General features: G+C 38.1%; 1 protein-coding gene across 9 annotated transcripts in view; it reads left to right on the forward strand.

The window, feature by feature from the left end:
• Positions 1–20,169, forward strand: part of ATRX (P-loop containing nucleoside triphosphate hydrolases superfamily protein) — a 110,164-nt gene that overhangs the window by 48,155 nt on the left and 41,840 nt on the right. For 5 of the 9 annotated variants that reach the window (XM_088894850.1, XM_088894852.1, XM_088894853.1 and 2 more), the window contains 6 exons: positions 12–95; positions 382–1,023; positions 5,498–5,796; positions 6,125–6,215; positions 6,292–6,507; positions 17,044–17,163. In XM_088894850.1, the coding sequence (XP_088750976.1) occupies positions 12–95; positions 382–1,023; positions 5,498–5,796; positions 6,125–6,215; positions 6,292–6,507; positions 17,044–17,163 (1,452 nt within the window). The remainder of the gene's footprint in view (positions 1–11; positions 96–381; positions 1,024–5,497; positions 5,797–6,124; positions 6,216–6,291; positions 6,508–17,043; positions 17,164–20,169) is intronic. The other 4 variants (XM_010266557.3, XM_088894855.1, XM_019198667.2 and 1 more) reach the window with 2 other exon arrangements.

The raw sequence follows: 20,169 nt of genomic DNA on the forward strand, positions 1-20,169 counted from the left end.
CTTCTTTGCAGGTCAAGGAGGAAGATGATGCAATAATTACACAAAAACTTCAACTTCATTTGAAAAGGAGGAGACACAGGAAAAGGTGTAAACAGGTCAGGTGTTATTTTTAATACTTTTGTTCATTTTTTTTCTTTTTTCATCTAAAATTTCTTTTTGTTATGATGTAAATCTATAGCTATGCTTATGGTATTTTCGGTCATTTATATTCCATTGTACAATTGAAACATGGAGTTTAGTAGAGGTCTTAATATGGCGTTGCTGCAAGAAAGTTTTTGTGAGTGTATGAATAAGAATGTCAGAGTTTGAAAGATATGTGTTTGTTTATCATTTTGTAGTGTTCAGCATGATATCCTGATGTTTTCTGCCCATGTGAACCAGGAGGTAATTCAGAAAGAGGTTTGCTCGGTTGATCAGATGCATGAAAGCAATGCTATCAGCTCAAAACCTTCAAATGGATATTCTCACTTAGATTCAGGTGATGTTGCATGTGGGGTTGGTGAAGGAGTTTCACGGGCTAACAATAGTGAAGCTTTTCATCCTTCGGGGTTCGAAGTACTCGACAAACTTGAAATTTCTATGGAGCTTGAGAAAGAAAGGCCAATGGAGAGTGGTACTTCTTCAGTGCTTGTTGAATCTTCTTCAGCTGATTTAGCTGAACCCAGAGGATCCAAGCGTGCACGTGATGGAGAGGATCCAGACAATGAGAACAAAAAGACTCGTACTGTTATTATTGACAGTGATGATGAGGGTGGTGTGGTGGATGATATATCTGCTTCTCATGTTTGTAATGGACAAAACTTGGATACAGAATCCAAGTTGCTGTCTACAGAAGAAGTTGATATTGTTGATTCCAAGTCTCTTCCTCTTCAGAGTCAAAATGTGATGGAAGAATCTGACAATTTTCATTGCACTGTATGCACTAAAGTTGTCAAACCTGATGAAGTGCGCCGCCATCCGCTCTTGAAAGTCATTGTATGTGAAAATTGCAAGTGTTCATTGGAAGAGAAGATGGATGAAAAGGTCAGGTTATATTTCTTTGGGAATTATTTGAAGGATTTAACTGTTATTTTAATGAATAAATGTTAATTTTTCATTTAATTTATGGTTATGGGTGTCAGGATTTGTCATGTTATGATATTGATATACAGACATAGAGTGTTAGTCAAAACCATATTTATGTATGTACGTGTTTGGATGGATTAACATGTACTGAAAAGTATGGTATCTTTGTGCTGATGAATTTATGGGTAGTTTGTAGCAGAAATTTTATAATAAGTTGAATAAGAATGGCAAGTATAAAATATAAGTGGAAGAGAGGCCTCTTTGCTAATCCGTTTTTTTAGTGAAGAATTGTAAACAAACCAAGAATCTTTCACATGAACAGATTGTTAGGGGTTGAAAGGTATGGGTGATTTTTTCATAGTTAAAGCAAATAAGTATAGTTGTTAAGTTCAAAGAGGATTTATCCACATATATGTATTATATATATTATATATAATATAATATATTATATTATATATATATTTGCGATATGTGATTTATCATAAATATTATGGATAGAAAAATGATGTAAATCAAGATAAAAAACTGTATGATGCTTCAAAGCTCTCTACTCTACCACAGTGAAAGGAAACAACATTAAAGCTTGACTATTTTTCTTTGTTTTGTGTAATCAGCAAAAGGGTTGACGGGATCCTCCATCTCCCTTTCTTAAAGGGGAGGTAGCATCTTGTGCCTCTTCTTGTGTTGCATTTTTTTGGTTTTGATTTAATGAATCTTATTAATCAATGATAAAAAAAGTTTGACTATTTTTCCTTTTTGAGGGGCTATAGATTACTGCAAAGTGGCTGAATTGAATGACTTATTTGTTTGCCTTTTTTGTAGATTAAATAATTAATAGTTAAATGGTAAAATGTTTTACCTTATATAAATCAATCCAATTTCAGCTTCTGCTGTTAAGTTGATTTTTAATTTGTCAATAGGTTGGAGATAAGTTGCTTATGAAAAATGTAATGTATAACATATGAAGCTTACATCAGTAAAAAGATGGTTTGATTTTCCCTACTTAGCAAAAGAAAGTTTGATAAGCTGGTCTTGTTTCCAGTTATTTTATCAATCATTTTTCCAATTGTTGCAAGTCATTTGATCTTATATTAATCAATAATTAATATTTCACCTAATATTAATCAATCCATATTCAGTTTCTGCCATTAAGTTGATTTTTAATTTGTCAGATGTTGAAGGTAAGTTGCTCATAAAAAATGTAAGTTATACATTGTTTTTTTTTGATTGGAAACGGTAGCTTTCTTTGAATTAGTAAAGGAGGACAATGCCAATCACTCACCTATGTTGCTTACATCAGTAAAAAGATGGTTTGATTTTCCCTACTTACCATTTATGATTAAGAATAGGTCTTTTCCACATTAGCAGGGCAGCTGCTTGGTGGTAATGTTTTCAAGAAAATTCTTGGAGGGATCACAAACTTTATATACACAAACTTAAAACCCTTAAATACAACTTTTACCCACTGATGACCCAGTTGTCTAGGGTCACTTGCACCCTTTCGAATAGGGGGTGTGGGATCAAACCCACTGAACTGCAGGCTCTCCATAGTACGATCAGTATGTCTCATGTACGCCCTTCTCTGCCCTACCCCTGATTCCCCTGTAATGTTTACTATGTAATACCGAAAATAATACAACTTTTACTCACTACAAGATACAGTAAGATGGATAAATCAGCTTCTCCTTTCAATCATGCATTCAATATGTTCCTATTCCATATTACCCCATTAAACCTTATTTGATAATTTATAAAGGTGATGATGAAAACATAATTATACAAGAAACACTAACCTTCAGTTTATTTTAACAGCTCTGTCCCTCTTGTATCCAGACAACATTGAAGAGTACCTTACCCTATTGGTATGGTAGTTTTAGATGTTATATATGTCATATGCACTCCAGCCTCCTGTACATAAACCCATCAAGATCTTGGAACAACCTCTCTTTCCATCATCTCTTGCTTTTGGTGGCAGAACACTTTGCATTGACAAATGCGTCATAGCTGTCGATGTGAAGCTTCCTGCCACAGGTGGGGTCTTTGGCCAGTTGGTGTTCTTTAAACCACACCTTGTGCCCTATTTCACTGCAACCCACAAGTTCAGATAGATCTTCATGAGTTGGTTGAAAGGGAGCATCACTCCCAGCCTAATTATTTGCAGTTCTTGAATATCCTGATTGAGCCAGAGAGACTACAGCCTGGATTTGTAGGATGAGTGACAGTAGATGGACTAGACATCCAAGTGGCAAGGGGTTGAACTGGTGCTGATGTAGGTTGAAAATTCGGAAAATGAACAATCAGGGATTCTAGGAAAATTTGAATAGAGTAGTAGACTACTAAACAATATGGTTCCATGAGTAACAAAGCTGAAGAGGTTATGCAAAAGCATAATAAAGCTATCGTGCATTATGGTACACATTCACAATAATGTAAATATACAGGGAAGTCATTTTCAACATGAAATATACAATTAAATCAATTCAAAAATTAAACCAGCCTCAATATATGAAGGTTAAAGCAAGACAAATGGCCTTTAAACTTCCTTTGGTTAGTAAGGATCCTTGGTCTTGAGCTTTTGAGACTAGGAAACTGCAGTTTTTCATGAAATAGAGGATTGACTACAATAAGCTTCTTAAGATCAATCAGCATCATTGTTGATTTGTAGTCTTGGTCTCTGTATTTACTTGTAGATGGTTTTGGTGTTTAATGTATAAACCCCATAACTTATCAACTTCGTTATCCTTATTTGAAAAATGAAGAAACATCAAATTGTCTTTGTGAAATCAACCTTGGTGTTAACTATGCCTGTCATTTCTTTACAGTCATCATACTGGAAATAAGTACATTGCCATGTTCTGTATATTATATTGTTATTACAAATATGCCCTTAGCATGGTTTTTGAATGCTTGTTTATTGTATTGGTACATATTAAATTCCTATTTTTCAAAGATGTTCTGTAACATACATATTAAAGTAACTTTGATTAGTGCAGTTCGATATAATGTAATTAGTGTTTGTTTTATGAGATAATATCATATAAGGGCAACTTTTTGCCCTTAATATCAATAAAAAATACTATTTTTATATAATGACCAAAAAGGAGTATTTTTTTTGGGAAAATATCAAATAAAGGCAGTATCACTGTTCATCATCTTCCTCTGCCGTTGTGTAAATCCTCCGGCAATGGCCTACCACCCTATCAACAAAAAAAATAAAAACAGAGTGGGTTTCTTCTTCAGGTTCACAGACCTGAAGTAAGATTCTACCAACGTCGGTAGTATCTGTGAAGAGAAAGATGATGGCCTACAGTTTACAGAATCGTAAACTTCAGGTTCACGGAATTGTGTACCAGATGCAGAAAAAGACGATCGTTAACTTCAGGTTCATGGACCTCCTCACGGCGATGGCCTACAGTTTACAGATCTGTGCTTCAGATGCAGACAACGTGGTATGCCGGTACTTGTTGCTGCGGGAATTGCAGCGAATCCAATCGGGAAGACGGTGTTTGCCGGTACTTCCTCCAATGTTGATACTACCAACGTCGGTAGTTCTGCTGGGTTCAATTTCCAACCAAAAAAATACTGTAAAAAAAGAAAGAAAAAAGAGGCCTTTCCCCGGAAAAAGGATCGTCCCACACCGCCGGCGATGATGCTGGTTACAGCTGTCATGGTACCGGCCTTGTCATCCTTGGAAAGATATGAACAGCAACAGCTTGCAATGCCGATGGTGGATCCACAACCCACAATTGCGGTGGTCTGGCAATGACATCCACCACTGCAATTCCGCCATCATGTGAACGAATAGCACAAACCTTACCCCCGCTGACTGCAATTTGCACTACTCCTTTGAGATGGGCTGACTGAATGAGCTCCTCCCAGCAATCCCCTTAAGAATTGTATCTCCTGAGCATTCCTTTGGTCTCATCAATCACGTATAGCACATTCTCGTCCATCGATGTATTCTGGGTTTCTACTTCTGGTGTGCAAGATAGAGTGGGTTTCTTCTTCAAGTGCGGCAGATAGAGTGGGGTATAGCCTCGATGGATGGATATTTCCATTTCAACGTTAATGGAAGCTGAGATGTGCAGTTCTTTAGAGCTGGATACAGAGGTGGAATGCCTCCTCTGCTCCCTCCTGCACCGTCGAAGTGGGTGAATACAGAGGCAGAGGAGGAAGACGAGAGACTGCCCTTTTTTGATATTTTTCTAATAAAAGTTATCCCATTTTGATTATTATGTAAAAAATATTACTTTTTATTGATATTAAGGGCAAAAAGTTGCCCTTATCTGCTAGAAACCCTTGTTTTATCCTTGATTCAAGTTAGGTCATTTATCATCTCTACCAAATATTGGCCTTTTTGCCCATTGAAGTTGGTTTTTGGTTTGCTTATTCTGTTATTCATATCATACCCTTTTAACATAATTGGCTGCAGCAGGATCCTGATTGCTCTGAGTGCTACTGTGGATGGTGTGGAAAGAGCAAAGATCTAATCAGTTGCAAGTCTTGTAAAATGTTGTTCTGTGCTGCATGCATAAAGAGGAATTTTGGTGAAGAATCTTTGCCGGAGCTTCAAGTCTCTGGCTGGAAATGTTGTTGCTGTTGTCCGGATCCCTTGGAACGGTTGACTGTAGAATATGAAAAAGCCATTGGTGATGGAAGTCGCACAGTTTCAAGCTCTGGCACAGACAGTGATTCAGAGATTTCAGATACTGGTTTTACTGTTTCAGTAAGGTAGTTTTGCATTATTGATTAGATCTGGGTTCATAGTCTGCATTTACATGTGGTAGGATCTATGCACTGGCCTTTATGTGTGATTTATTTATTGATGTTACAGAGCTAGTGTTTCCTTTCTTAGTTTTATTTAGTTTTATATGTTGGATATGTAAGCATATGTTTCAAAATTATGTATTAGCTTGGTGAATAGGCACATTTTTCTGAAGCTTTTTTTAAGCAATTAATTGTTTTTGATATCTGATCCTCAAAATTTCTATTTTTGTGTTATAAAATTGTTGAAAGCATCATTTCAGACTGAGCTCTCATTTTTTTCTTTCTGGTTCAGTACTAAAAGACGCAGGAAAAAGAAGATAAGGAGGATTCTTGAAGATACTGAACTTGGAGAGGAAACCAAAAGAAAAATTGCAATTGAAAAGGTAACATTTGTCTGATGAAGTTTTTATTGCAAACTTATCTTGGGTCTCTTATTGTTTTATGTGGTTCTTTTTGTAGGAACGCCAAGAACATCTCAAGTCACTAAAAGTACAGTTTACTACTAAATCATGGATGATGAATACCGGAACCGTTAATGGCTATGCATCAGAAGGTGGTAGTGTTGAAGTTCTGGGTGATGCAACAAGTGGTTATATAGTGAACGTTGTAAGGGAGAAAGATGAGGAAGCAGTGAGGATTCCTCCCAGTATCTCATCGAAATTGAAACCCCATCAGGTTTTTTAATATATATATATATATACACACACACACACATTTGTATTTTTAAATATCTAGTGTCTCCTGCTGTTTGCTTGATTTTTTAATACTTTTCAAGTTTCAATTAACAAGAAACATTCAGAAAGATCATTCTATGTTTCGTGATTAGGAAGTTTGACATGGCAAGTGTGCAATGCAACTTGTTAACAGATCACCACTTTGGCCCCACCTCCTGTTTGCTTTAGCTACAATTTTTTTGATAATAAAGTACAAAAAAACTAATTGTTTAATTAGATAAGTTGAAATCAAAATGGTGTCTTGAATAGTAGCACCCCAACATTAAATGGAACAACAAAAAATGAAACAAGAAGATTATATCTCAAAATCATCCATTTATTTTAATATCAACAATATTCAAAATAAGTATCTTTTAAATTGTCTTCAAACTCTTGGTGAGTTATTAGGCAAACTAAAATAAGACTACTGATGTGAGCACATACTACCGGAAATTTCATTCCATCTTTTGGCTGCCATTGATGCCAATCTTAGAGATAAATAAGATTCTGAGATATAGCCTGAAATATAGGGAAATACACTATTAGTATGGATGATTGGCTTGTGATGATGATTGTGTCATCTGTGAAATAGACAAAGGACATATGATCAATTATTGTGAGTTTTGAGGACTTTTATCTAATCACCTGCATCGGCTCTTTGTGTCAGTCTACTTAGGGCCTTGTTGACTAGTATGAAGAGAAAGCAGGGATAGTGGATCATCCTGCTGAAGACTCTTGCCATTCTTAAAATAATCCTTTAGAGCTCCTTCAATTAGTACTGGCCCACATTGTTATACAAAACTTGAATCCTTTCTCTCCATTTGTACTCAAAACCCACTGTCTCAACAATTAGTCCACAGACATCCTCTGGATAGTGTACAATTCTTGTCTTTGGCGAGATTCTTGGTTGCTTCCTTGTTAGAATTCGGCCTGCGTTTGAGTTCTATTAGTCTGATAACAGTCAAGAAGAGAGAGGAAGAAAGAGGGAAGAAAGAGAGAGAAAAGAGGAGAAAAAGGGAGAAGAAAAGTCTGATTTGAATTAGGGTAAAAGTTACTCCCCCATTCGGCCAGACATGTTTTTATATTATTAACAGGATGGAAAAGACACATGTGCCCTTATTTAAGTGAGGGACACTAGTTCTAATATAATATTACAGATCAACAACCTCAACATAAGTATAAAGACAGAAATACCCCTACACTAACACTGCCCCTCAAGCTGGTGAGTATATATCATTATAATCTCAGCTTGTTACATATGTAGTCCATTCTTCCCCGACTCAACCCTTTTGTAAATAAGTCTGCCCACTGGTTCCCTGTATTAACGTATGCAGTGTCTATCACTCCATTCAGCACCTTCTCTCTCACAAAGTGACAGTCAACCTCTATGTGCTTGGTTCTTTCATGAAAGACCGGATTAGAAGAAATATGAATTGCAGCCTGATTGTCACAACAAAGCTTCATTGGAGTATTAATGTTGTATCCTATCTCCTGTAGAAGGTTCCTTAGCCACACTAATTCACAAGCAGTATGTGCCATAGCTCTATATTTTGCCTCGGCACTGCTTCTTGCCATGACTGTCTGCTTCTTACTTTTCCATGTCACCAGATTACCCCCCAGAAAAGTGCAATAACCTGTGGTAGACCGTCTATCAGACATAGAACCAGCCCAGTCAGCATCAGTATACCCTTCTATTTCAAGTGTTCCACCACTTTTGTATATCAAACCACGACCAGGAGCCCCTTTTAAATACCTCACAATTTTTAGAACCGCATTCCAATGAGGAACCAAAGGTTTCTGCATGAATTGACTTACCACATTAACCACAAATGAAATATCTGGCCGAGTAATGGTTAGGTAGTTTAGTTTACCTACAAGTCTTCGGTATCTGCCAGGGTCTTCAAGCACTTCACCCATATCACTGCTCAACTTAGTATTTGTTTCCATAGGTGTTTCAGCTAGTTTAGCACCTAACAAACCTTTTTCCTCCAGCAAATCAAGCACATATTTCCTCTGACACAAATTAATACCGTGCTTAGACCTTGCTACTTCTATCCCCAATAAATATTTCAATTTACCAAGGTCCTTTGTTTGAAAATGTTCCTGTAGAAAAGTCTTCAACTTGTCAATGCCCATTTTATCATTCCCGGTAATAACAATCTACATACACCACCAATAGTATTTTTCCTACCGGAGAGTCATGACTGAAGATGAAATGATCAACTTGGCACTATTTCATACCAAACCTCTTTACCACCTCACTAAACCTACCAATCCATGCTCGAGGAGACTGTTTAAGCCCATATATAGCCTTCTTGAGTCTACATACCTTACCATCCTCCCCCTGAGCAGCAAACCCTGGTGGTTGCTCCATGTAAACCTCCTCGAGCAAATCACCATGCAAAAAGGCATTCTTGATATCAAGCTGATATAGGGGCCAATCATACATAGATGCAAGTGAGATCACAACACGAACCGACCCTATCTTAGCAACTGGGGAGAAGGTCTCTGTGTAGTCAATACCATAGGTTTGGGAGTACCCTTTTGCAACCAATCGAGCTTTCAGGCGCTCAACACTACCATCAGGCAAATACTTAACAGTATAAACCCACTTACAACCGACAGCCTGCTTTCCAGGAGGAAGAGCGGTGAGTTCCCAAGTATGATTATGAAGTAGAGCATGGAGCTCTTCTTCCATTGCACGACACCACCCTGGAGAGGCAAGGGCTTCTTGGACATCCTTAGGAACAACAACTGAGGATAACAAAGAAATAAACTGGCGATGGGAAGCGGAAAGGTGAGTGAGTGAAACATGATTAGAAATAGGATGAAGGGTGCAAGTGCGTTTACCTTTCCGCAAGGCAATGGGAAGATCAAGATCAGATACTGGGTTTGGAGTTGGTGTGGAGACAACTGCCGGATCTGTCGACGGTGATGGAGCCGGAGGAGTAGCAGCCGGTACACGTGGGCGATGTGTATACACTTGACGGATAGGTGGGCGTTCAATAGGTGGTGGCACCGGAGGCAAGGACTTGGTCACGGCTGGAACAAGGGGAACAAAATCAGCAACTGGAAGTGGAAGAGGGGGAGGTGATGAAGAGGAAGAAGCATCACCAGACCCCAAGAAAAACGTAGACTCAAAGAAGGTAACATCAGCACACACAAAGGAACGTTGAGAACTAGGATGGTAACACTTATAACCTTTTTGGGTTCGAGAATAGCCAAGGAAGATGCATTTAAGGGATCGTGCATCTAACTTGTCGTTCCCGGGGCCCAAATTATGGACGCAGCAGACACACCCAAATAACCGGGGAGAAAGAGGAAACGAAGACAAGGTAGTAAATGGGGAATGACCATCAAGGATAGACGTGGGCATCCGATTAATCAAGAAGCAAGAAGTAAGCACCGCATCACTCCAAAAGGGTTTGGGAACATTCATGTGATGCATGATGGATCGGGCTGTTTCCAAGAGATGACGATTCTTTCTCTTAGCCACTCCGTTTTGTTGTGGGGGGTGTAAGTACATGAGGTCTGATGTATAATGCTATGTTGGTCCCAGTATTCTTGAAATGATGAAGATAAATATCCACGACCATTATCAGAACGAAAAATTTTAATGTGAACACCAAATTGATTGCGAATCTCAGCATAAAATTTCTGGAAGATGGTAAACAATTCACTTCTTTCTTTCATTAAATAGAGCCATGTCATCCTTGAAAAATCATCAACAAAAATGACAAAATATCTATATCCATTGTATGATATCACTTTATAAGGGCCCCAAACATCCGAGTGAATCAAAGAAAAAGGACTCAACACATGGTTATCAACTCTAGAACTAAAGGGAACATGATGGTGTTTCCCAAACTGACATGATTCACAATCTAAAACAGAAAGTTGACTCAACGAAGGAACCAAAGATTTCAAAACTTTCAGCAAAGGATGACCAAATCGACAGTGCCACCAGAGAGGAGAGAGAGATAACTGGAGAGCTGTTGATGTTCTTCCACCACCGTCAAGATAATACAATCCACCAGCTTCATGCCCTCCACCAATCTTCATCCCCGTCTTGAGATCCTGAAAAACACACATATTAGGGTAAAAGGTAATGGAACAATTAAGTGACTTGGTCAGCTTACTAACAGACATAAGGTTAAACGGAAATTTAGGGACATACAAAACTAGGATAGGGATATAGGGTCCAAGTCAACATTACCAACACCACAAATGGAAGATGTGGAACCGTTAGCAAGGGTAACAGATTGTGATGTTGAGTAATGAGAGATGGAAGAAAACACACCTGGAGTTCCAGTCATGTGATCGGAGGCTCCAGAGTCAATAATCCAGGGATTGGGTGTGGATGCCAAACAAGCCATACTTGAGTGTGCAAAGGTAGCCGCGTTCTGCTGAGATGTGGATTGGACAAACCTCTCATACTCATCACGTGGAACACTCACCATCTCCTTCTCGGAACCATCTATGGATGTAAGAGGCATCTGATCAGCTGAACGATTCTCCTGTCTAGAACTGGAACTGGTGTCACTAGTCATGTCATGATTGGCCCAGGTTGAGGGTGGACCATGCAAGTCATAGCAATAATTAATGGTATGTCCATCCATACCACAATGAGTACACCTCCTCGAACTTGAGCCACGTCCTCTACCACGGGCTCCTCCTGAATCTCTACCTCTAGTACGACCACTACCACGGTTATATGTGGATCCACCACCACCACTCTGGCCATATACCGGACCACTGCTACTACCACGGCCAGGTTGAGCTCCCCGAGCTCCACCTCTAACACCACGGCTCCTTGACACTTCAAAGGCTGATCTATCTGAGATATTAGAGTTCTTAGTAGATCCAATAGAAGTCCTCGAAGTCGAGCAAACACCTCTTCTAAAGAAGGGAGAGCTGATCCTCCTAGTATCTGAGCCCGTACTGGTTCATACTCAGACTTCAGCCCCACAAAAAATCGAGTCACGTCAAGCTGTTCTCTCTGTTGTTGCTGAATTTTGACATCAGAAGTGAGGGGGTGATAAACATTCAACTCATTACAGATGTTTCTGGTACTAGCATAGTACTCCTCAAGACTCTGATTGCCCTGTTGCAGATTAAAGTATTCCTGATACAACTAATATACTCTGGTGGTATTGTCTTGACCAGAATACAACTTCTTAGCATGATCCCACACATCTTTGGTAGTGTCAAGAAACATGAAATTTACACTAATCTTGGGTTCCATACTATTCCTAGCCATGTGATAATCTGTGCATCCTCTTGTTCCTAGTCTTCATACTCGTGAGAATCAGTGGAGGGTTTCTCCTCCCTTATGTATTTCACCTTCTTCTTTGCCTTCAGAAAAACTTCTACAGATTTAGCCCAAGGTACATAATTCTCTCCATTCAGTTTAATGGAGGTCATTTGAACGTTCAGGTAGTCAGTAGGTATCATCACATTAGATTTGTTATCATTGTTATCTCCCATTGCTGAATTCTGTTATCACTGAATTCAGCACACTGCACACTGATCACACTGGTTTCAGCACTTGTTATTGCTGAAGACTGTACTCTTTACACCACAAACCCTACCCTACGACTACCTGAAATCTCACCACTATATGAGCACCACTCCTCCTTTGAATCACACAAAAAATAGCATAAACCCTAGCACACTAAAGTCTGAAATTCCATCATACAATCTGAAACATAATTCCTATTTGATTCATAACAGAAAATATGCACAAAAATCTCTTACCTTATCACTTGAAAGACAAACCACACGAGAAGAAAATCAGTCCACACAAGACACCTACTGCACCACACAAATCAGCCCTCTTCTCTTCATCGATTAGGGGAGGGCTTCTTAGAAACCACAACAACCGACCACACAAGACACAACTGGAGGCATAGAAACCTCCAAGGGAAGAGGGCTACCACTCCTTTTCAGCCCTTCCCCTTATCTCCAATCGATGCTAGAGAAATCAAGGGAAAATCCTAGATTGAGTGCGCAAAGAACAGAAATCTAGGCAGATCCGAGTTGCTTAGTTAGCTCTGATACCATGTTAGAATTCGGCCTGCCTTTGAGTTCTGTTAATCTGATAACAGTCAAGAAGAGAGAGGAAGAAAGAGGGAAGAAAGAGAGAGAGAAAAGAGGAGAAAAAGAGAGAAGAAAAGTCTGGTTCGAATTAGGGTAAAAGTTACTCCCCCATTCGGCCAGACATTTTTTTATATTATTAACAGAATGGAAAAGACACATGTGCCCTTATTTAAGTGAGGGACATTAGTTCTAATATAATATTACAGATCAGCAACCTCAACATAAGTATAAAGACAGAAATACCCCTACACTAACATTCCTCAAATAGAAGTCCTGTTTCTTCCTTGTCATCAAGATCTTAAATTTTAAAAACTATTCAATACTCCATGCGCAACCTGGTAACTTCGAATCACATCTTTTCTAACTCAAATGGGACAGGGTTCCTGTCTACTCATCCTGTCTTCAAAATCTGGGACATGGTAAGATATTGTGCACATGGTTTCCAATGATTCGTTTGGGTGAGTTTACTCTGAACCGACATAAATAGAGGATATTGCAAACTTTGACATATAAGAAACCTCCTGGTTGCTAGGAATGTTAAATTCCAAAATATCTAATTGAACAAGCCACTTTTTTTCACACTCGAGATAACAGGGTGGTGTTAATATTCCCTCCTGAGCAGCAAAGCCTGTTCCACAAGTTGTGCGTAGCCATTAATTTTGCCCAAAAGTTTTCTTCATGTTTCAATCATTTGGTTCACAAACTCCTGTGCGTATCCTTGAGAATGGATAGCAACGTTTTATAGAGAATTGGAACAAGAGAGGCTGATACATCCTGGTGTAAAATTTCAACCACAAGCTTATCTCATAACATGATTCCCCATAATGCCCCAATTGATGGTTGAACCATCCAACCATAACTTCTTATGCCTCATAACTTTCACTTTCCTTTATATTCCTTAGATGTTTTTTGATAAATAGCAGAAAGTTTTATTAAGAATAAACAATAATGTACATCATGAGATTTTTTCTATATATATCTTTATAGTCCAAGAGAGCATAGCCCATGTTGTCTCTCCTCTCATCATATCATTTTGCAATTGTGCCCAAGATATCTGTTTCCTAGTTTCTGACTTACCCTTTGTTCATCAAGAGCATCATCCAAACTATTAGCTGATCTTTGTACCCATTGTATTGTTAACTGCATATTCCTTAAAACCACATAAATCATTTATTCTCATTCCTGTAAATCCATAATGTGCTACCATCCGCCATCAACTAGCTTATCACTATTCTTGAATCTCCTTCAATTACAAGTCTCTAAATCTCTATTTATATTACCTTTTACACCCCAAAAATTTCTGTCATGAGTTCTACCCTAATTGAGTTTCCTCCATCTCTTGGTTCAGAAAACATTGCACATATGAGTCCATTTTTATTCTTTAATGTTCCTCCTGTTCCCAATGGTCCTGCATTATCAAGAGTTCAAGACTGCTTCCATCAAAGTTCAACTTCAAAAATCCTCTTCTTGGTAGTGTCCATCTCCTCATCACCTCTGGCTTTTTTTAGGGTCCTACCATTGCACCTCGATTTTTAATAATATCATTGATGTTTTTGGAACCCAGGGTTGAGAGTTCTATAAGTGGATTCCACTTTTTAAATAAAAGCACAATTGGTTCGAAAGGAGGAATGGGAGTTGTCTACGAGTTAATAAAGGTAAAGGTAGTATTGGTAAGAGGATTAGTGTCTCAAGGAAAGGGGGATTGCTCAATGTAAGGTGTGGAGCTGCTAAGGGAGGTGGAGAAGAGGATAACTGGGTGTGGGTAGTTACAAGATACTAGGGGGTGGTGAATAAGAAGTTAAAGCAGAAGGTTTCAGAGAAGGAGTTGGAGCCTGATATTGAAGCTGAGGTGCCCCTTTGGAGATAGGTCTAGCATGCCTGATAAGGTGGAACAGGGTCAGAAATCGAGTTGTGCTTTAAGCTCTCTCCATTTTCATTCCTCTATGGTGGTGGTGTTGCTGAAAAGAAGATAGATGGTGGTACGAGTCAGAATCTAAAAAATGATTGGTGTTGCCGAATTGCGTTGTTTGAAGCCCGGGGAGTATATTTTTTTCAGTTGGGATTGGTCTCTTGGGTGTGATTTGTGCTCCTGTTGGTTTAGGCGGCTTTTGTTCCCTTGAGTTTGAGGTGGATGTCCCTCGAATTTTTGTTGTAATTTGTGGGGAAGGTGGGAGTTGCTTTTCTGGGGGGCTGTTTCATTTTCTCGGGTGATGGCTTATGACCTTCCTTTGTATCTTGTTTTTTTTTTTTTTTTTTTTAAATTTTTTATTTGCTATAAAAAAATATCCATAGTCTTCATCAACTTGCCACCCTCATTGTAATGTTTTCAAGGGCTAAATTCTTAAAAGTACCCTTGGGTTTTGTCAAATGAACCAACTGTACCCTCACTGTTTGCAAAATTACTTAAAAGTACCCTCAAGTTTTCTAACAATAGGACATCACCATTAAATATGGACAGAAAGATTGAAATGCATGATTTACCCTTCATTGTTCTTCAAACTTTCAAAGTATACCTCTAAAGAAAATTATGTGATTCTGGAAAAACAAAATTACCCAAAGACAGTTGCCCAAAATAATGATACATCTCTCATTGAACCAGGTTGCACCCTTAACTGCCAATGGCAAAGCAAAAGCCTCTCTAGGTTCAGCATCTTCCACCAGGACATCTGAAATTGCTTCATTCATCCATCAGAAAAGACGATTTTCACCACTTTGATGCTCTTTAATGTACCGAATATTAATGGCTCCTTGCTCTTTCACGTGCCATGGCAAAAAGTATTTTAAGGGAACTACAGGGATGCGGTAACTGTCTCCTAACAAATAAACTGAACACATTTTACCAGTCTCTTGGAACTGTATAAGCCTTCAAACCAGAGAAAAATTGGGAAAAATGTTTGCAGCAATTGCTTTGTCACTTGCCACTCTCAGGAATCATTTTCATGAGATAAGTTTTTGATGAATTATAAACATGCTATGCTGGGTAATGACCAAAATATTGGATAGAAGTAACATAGGTTTTTTACAAGTTATCAGTGTTCCAGAGCAATTTGGACAGAGACTGGAGGGCGTTGTACTGATCCTCTAGAAATAAGGTCATGATTTAAGAACAAAACAATAACAGTAACATCATCATGGTAGTGGCGTTGGACCTTCTTGTGAATCTTCTGAAGATCTAAGAATCACATCTCACGTTCCAATCATTGCCTCCTTTTACAGAAATCCGAGAGAGAGAAGGGGGTTAGACAAGGTTTAAACATTTGAGAAGCCAACCGGAGGGTGGGGAATCTAGATAAGACCAGCAACCTTACAAGGATCAAGAAATCCAGTATTTGCAATAAGACTGGATTTTAGAATTTAGAATATCCAAGTTTTGTTCTAAGAGACCAAAATTCAAATTAAACCCAGAAAAAGATGCAGAAGGAAGAGCAAACTCAGAAATGGGCTTACCTTTACTTGTAGGTTTTAGGGAGAATGACTATTCAGCCCACAATTCTTAGCCCCACCGTACAGTTGGGGTAGGTGCCAGCTCGGAATTGATGCCAATACACGGGCGGGTATTGTTTAGGGTGTGGGTGTTTGACATTTTGAATTGTTGGAGGTCTGCAGTGGAATTCAGAATTCTGCGGTGGGGTGCAGTGTACTTTTCCATAGATTTTATTGGATTTGTTGACCTGAAAAAAATCACGTTAATGTTTTAGGAATAGATTTTGTTGAATCTGCAGCTCTCTCTCTCTGTGTTATATTAAAAGGTATTTTGGATATTAGATTTTGGAGCCTGTTAGTACTTGGTACTTCTGTTTTGGTTCTATATATAAAGCTTCTCTATATTTATGCATAGCGTTATGCTTTTTACAATTGAATGTCTTCATGCTTCTTTTCATGTATATCTTTATAATTTTTTCTTAGGTATCTTTTTTGTCAAAAAAAAAAAAAAGAAGAAGAAGAAGAAGAAAAGAGCACATATCACTCCTTTGTTCCTCCTTGGCTGTTGGTAGTGTAATGGTGATTGCAAGTGGTTAGATATGAAATTGATCCAAATATACTTACCAATGAGTAGTTTCAAAATAATGGTAGAATTTTGCTTTAGATATTCTTTATTGTTTTGGTGTTTATAGTTTTAGGTGTTTGCTTAAGTTTTTATTTTATTTAATATTATATTATTTTTCTACTTTCTATTGGCAAAGTGTATTCCTTTTTTTATAATTTGTTAGAACTGGCTGTGCTTTGCATTAGCATATTATTTTAAATTGACAATTTCATGAAGGAATGAATGTTTGGAGTTGCTCCTTCAGTGTCTGATTTTTTGTTGTTTTTTTTTTTTAATTTTTGACATGGGTTGACCGGTCAAATGTCCCTCATTTGTGTTCCCTTTTTAATAATTCACTTGTAATTACTGCAGACTGCAGGGATTCGGTTTATGTGGGAAAATATCATACAGTCTGTTAGAAAGGTGAAGTCCGGGGATAAAGGTCTTGGCTGTATCTTAGCTCATATGATGGGCCTTGGTAAAACATTTCAGGTCTCTCTCTCTCTCTCTCTCTCTACATGTATAGAGAGGATACCATTTTTATTTTTTCCTTGCATCACTTGCAAATGCAGGTTACACCACATATCTGTAAGATAGTAAGAGCCAAGTGGATGGACATTTGGTGGACTCATCTTAATTAAACCTATTTTTTAGATATGTGGTGTATAATGCACTAGCATTTGGTACTAGGCATCGATATGTTTAATTTACTTGGTGGTTGGGCATCAATGTGTGATGGTGTCATGGTACCTTGGTTATTGTTCTAATTTTGTGCTAAGAGTTTCATTTACAATTGTTTGGTCATTTAGTTGTGAAACACACTTGCAATAATTCAGAAATATAAAAAAAGACAAAAGAAAAAATTTTAGTAGAAGTTTGTAAAAGGAGAAGAGAAGGGAAGTGAGAAGAGAAGAGTTCGATCTCTAGCCCACCATGATATCTTTTATATTTATGAATTCTAAACCGAGCACAATTCCTTGGATGCCCTTAATGGGGTGGCCAACACTAAAGAATTAATAAAACAAAACAAATGAGGCCCATAATTAAGGCCCATAAACCGAGGAACATAAACATAAAACACAACTTAAAAGGAATAAAGAAACTAAGGCCCATTCGGCCCATTCTCACTACACTCTCCCTCAAGCTGAGCATAGATGTCAATTATGCCCAGCTTGCTTACATAAGGTTGAAGCTTTGCTTTTGGAACTCCCTTAGTAGAAAAATTTGCTAGTTGCTCTTCTGATGCAATGAAAAGAAGGCACACCTCTCCTAAAGCCACTCTTTCCTGTATAAAGTGTCTGTTTACTTCAATGTGTTTAGTTTTATCATGTTGAACTGGGTTGTGAGCAATCTTAAAAGTAGCCTAGTTATCACAATATAACATCAGTGGCTTGTCACATGAGACACCCATTTCATCAAGGAGAGATCTAAGCCACATCAACTTAGAAACCCCATGGGCCATAGCCCTATACTAACTGAAGAACTAGCAACCACTAACTGCTTTTTACTTTTCCAAGAAACAATATTCCCAGCTACCATAGCATAATAGCCTGATGTGGATCTCCTTTCATCAAGATTACCTGCTCAATTAGTATTTACATATTAACATATGCTTCTACCTTCATATGACCATGTTTAGCAAATAATATACCATTCCTGGGAGTTCCGTTAAGATAGCATAGTACCCTTTCTGCAACAACCATATCTGTGTTTACATATTAACATATGCTTCTACTTTCATATGACCATGTTTAGCAAATAATATACCATTCCTGGGAGTTCCCTTAAGATAGCATAGTACCATTTCTGCAACAACCATATCTGTGTCTCTGGGGAGCATGTATAAGTTGGCTGATTACACTCACAACATATGAAATGTCTGGACGAGTCATACATAGGTAAAGAAGTTTCCCGGTAGTCCCTGAAACACTCACTTGTCAGCTAAAAATTCTCCATCATCAACCAAGGGTTTATGATTCACATCAATAGGGGTGGAGGCAGGTTTAGCACCACGTTTCCCATTCTCGGTAAGAAAATCCAACACATTCTTCAACTGAGAAATAAAGATACCTTCTTTGGACCTAGCAACCTTAATGCTCAGAAAACACCACAACTCCCCCAAGCCTTTGATCTCAAATTCAAAACTGAGGAACTTTTTGAGATCATTAATTTCTTGTCTATCACTACCAGTAACAAAAATATCATCCACATAAACGATAAGAAATGTGACCAGATTACTTCTCCTCTTAACAAAGAGGGTATGATCTGATTGAGTCTGAGTGTAGCCGAATTGAACAAGAGCAACCCTAAACCTGTCATACCAACCATGTGGATCTTACCTTGGATCTTCTCACCATGTATATCAAGGGGAAGGGACATATATACTATTTCAATGAGATTACCATTCAGGAATACATTCTTAATATCAAACTGATAAAGTGGTTAATCACAACTCATTGCTAAAGCATAGTTGTCAAGGCGACGCCCTTTGAAGCTCGCCTCGCTTAATTGCTAAGCAGTTTTGTACTATGTATTATATTATACTTTTTTATTCTTTATTTTTTGACATCATAATTATAAAACAAGCACTATTAAACTAAAATATTCATTTTTTGTGTTTATATACTAATTTATTTTTATTATTTTCTTATTTGTTAGGGCTTAATCAATACAAGCATTGCTAAATGCTGTATTGAACCCTCAAAGACTTTAAAACCTGAACCAATAAGGAAGAACTACTAGTACTACTACTACTATTACTTTTCAGCCCCTATATTTTTTGAATTTTAGTTTCCTTCTCTTTCTTCTCATGAATATGCTGATTTTCTATACTTTAACATGAACTCTATACTTTTTTTATGAAAAGTATGAAAATTAGTAAGGAAATATGGTTATAGTACCTAGGAAACTACCCTAGGATCTATATTTTCTACATAAAAAATCCATTGCCTAGGCGATTAGGCGACCAAGCGCCCCCTTGTTGCCTAGCCTCGCCTTTGCACCTTGAAAACTATGTGCTAAAGATAAAAAGAACTCTCACAAAAGTCATTTTAGCAACTAGAGAGGGTTCAATGTATCTATCCCATACACCTGGATATATCCCTTGGCAACAAGACATGTCTTATATCTTTCAATTGACTCATCTACATGATACTTGATAGTGTAAACCCACTTGCACCCAACACGTTCCTTCCCAGCTAGAAAGTCAACAATATCCCAAGCATTATTCTTATGAAGTGCTTCTATTTTAGTTCTTACGACATCCCTCCACAGGCTCCACTCTGGTTTGGCTAAGGCTTCAGTCGCTGACTTTGGGGTTATACATTTCCTCTTATCCTTTCTCAGAGCAATGGGTAGGTTAAGGTCTAGAAACGAAGGTGCTGGTGGTGATGTCAAACCTGTCCTCTCTTTGATGATTGGAAACACCTGAGACTCAAATGGAGATGTGGGATGAACATGTGTCTGCCTTAGTCTTTGCTGTTGGTACCACCTCTAAAG

Source organism: Nelumbo nucifera, chromosome 1, assembly GCF_055504915.1.
Source record: "Nelumbo nucifera cultivar China Antique chromosome 1, China Antique-T2T, whole genome shotgun sequence".
NCBI classification, from domain to species: Eukaryota; Viridiplantae; Streptophyta; class Magnoliopsida; order Proteales; family Nelumbonaceae; genus Nelumbo; species Nelumbo nucifera.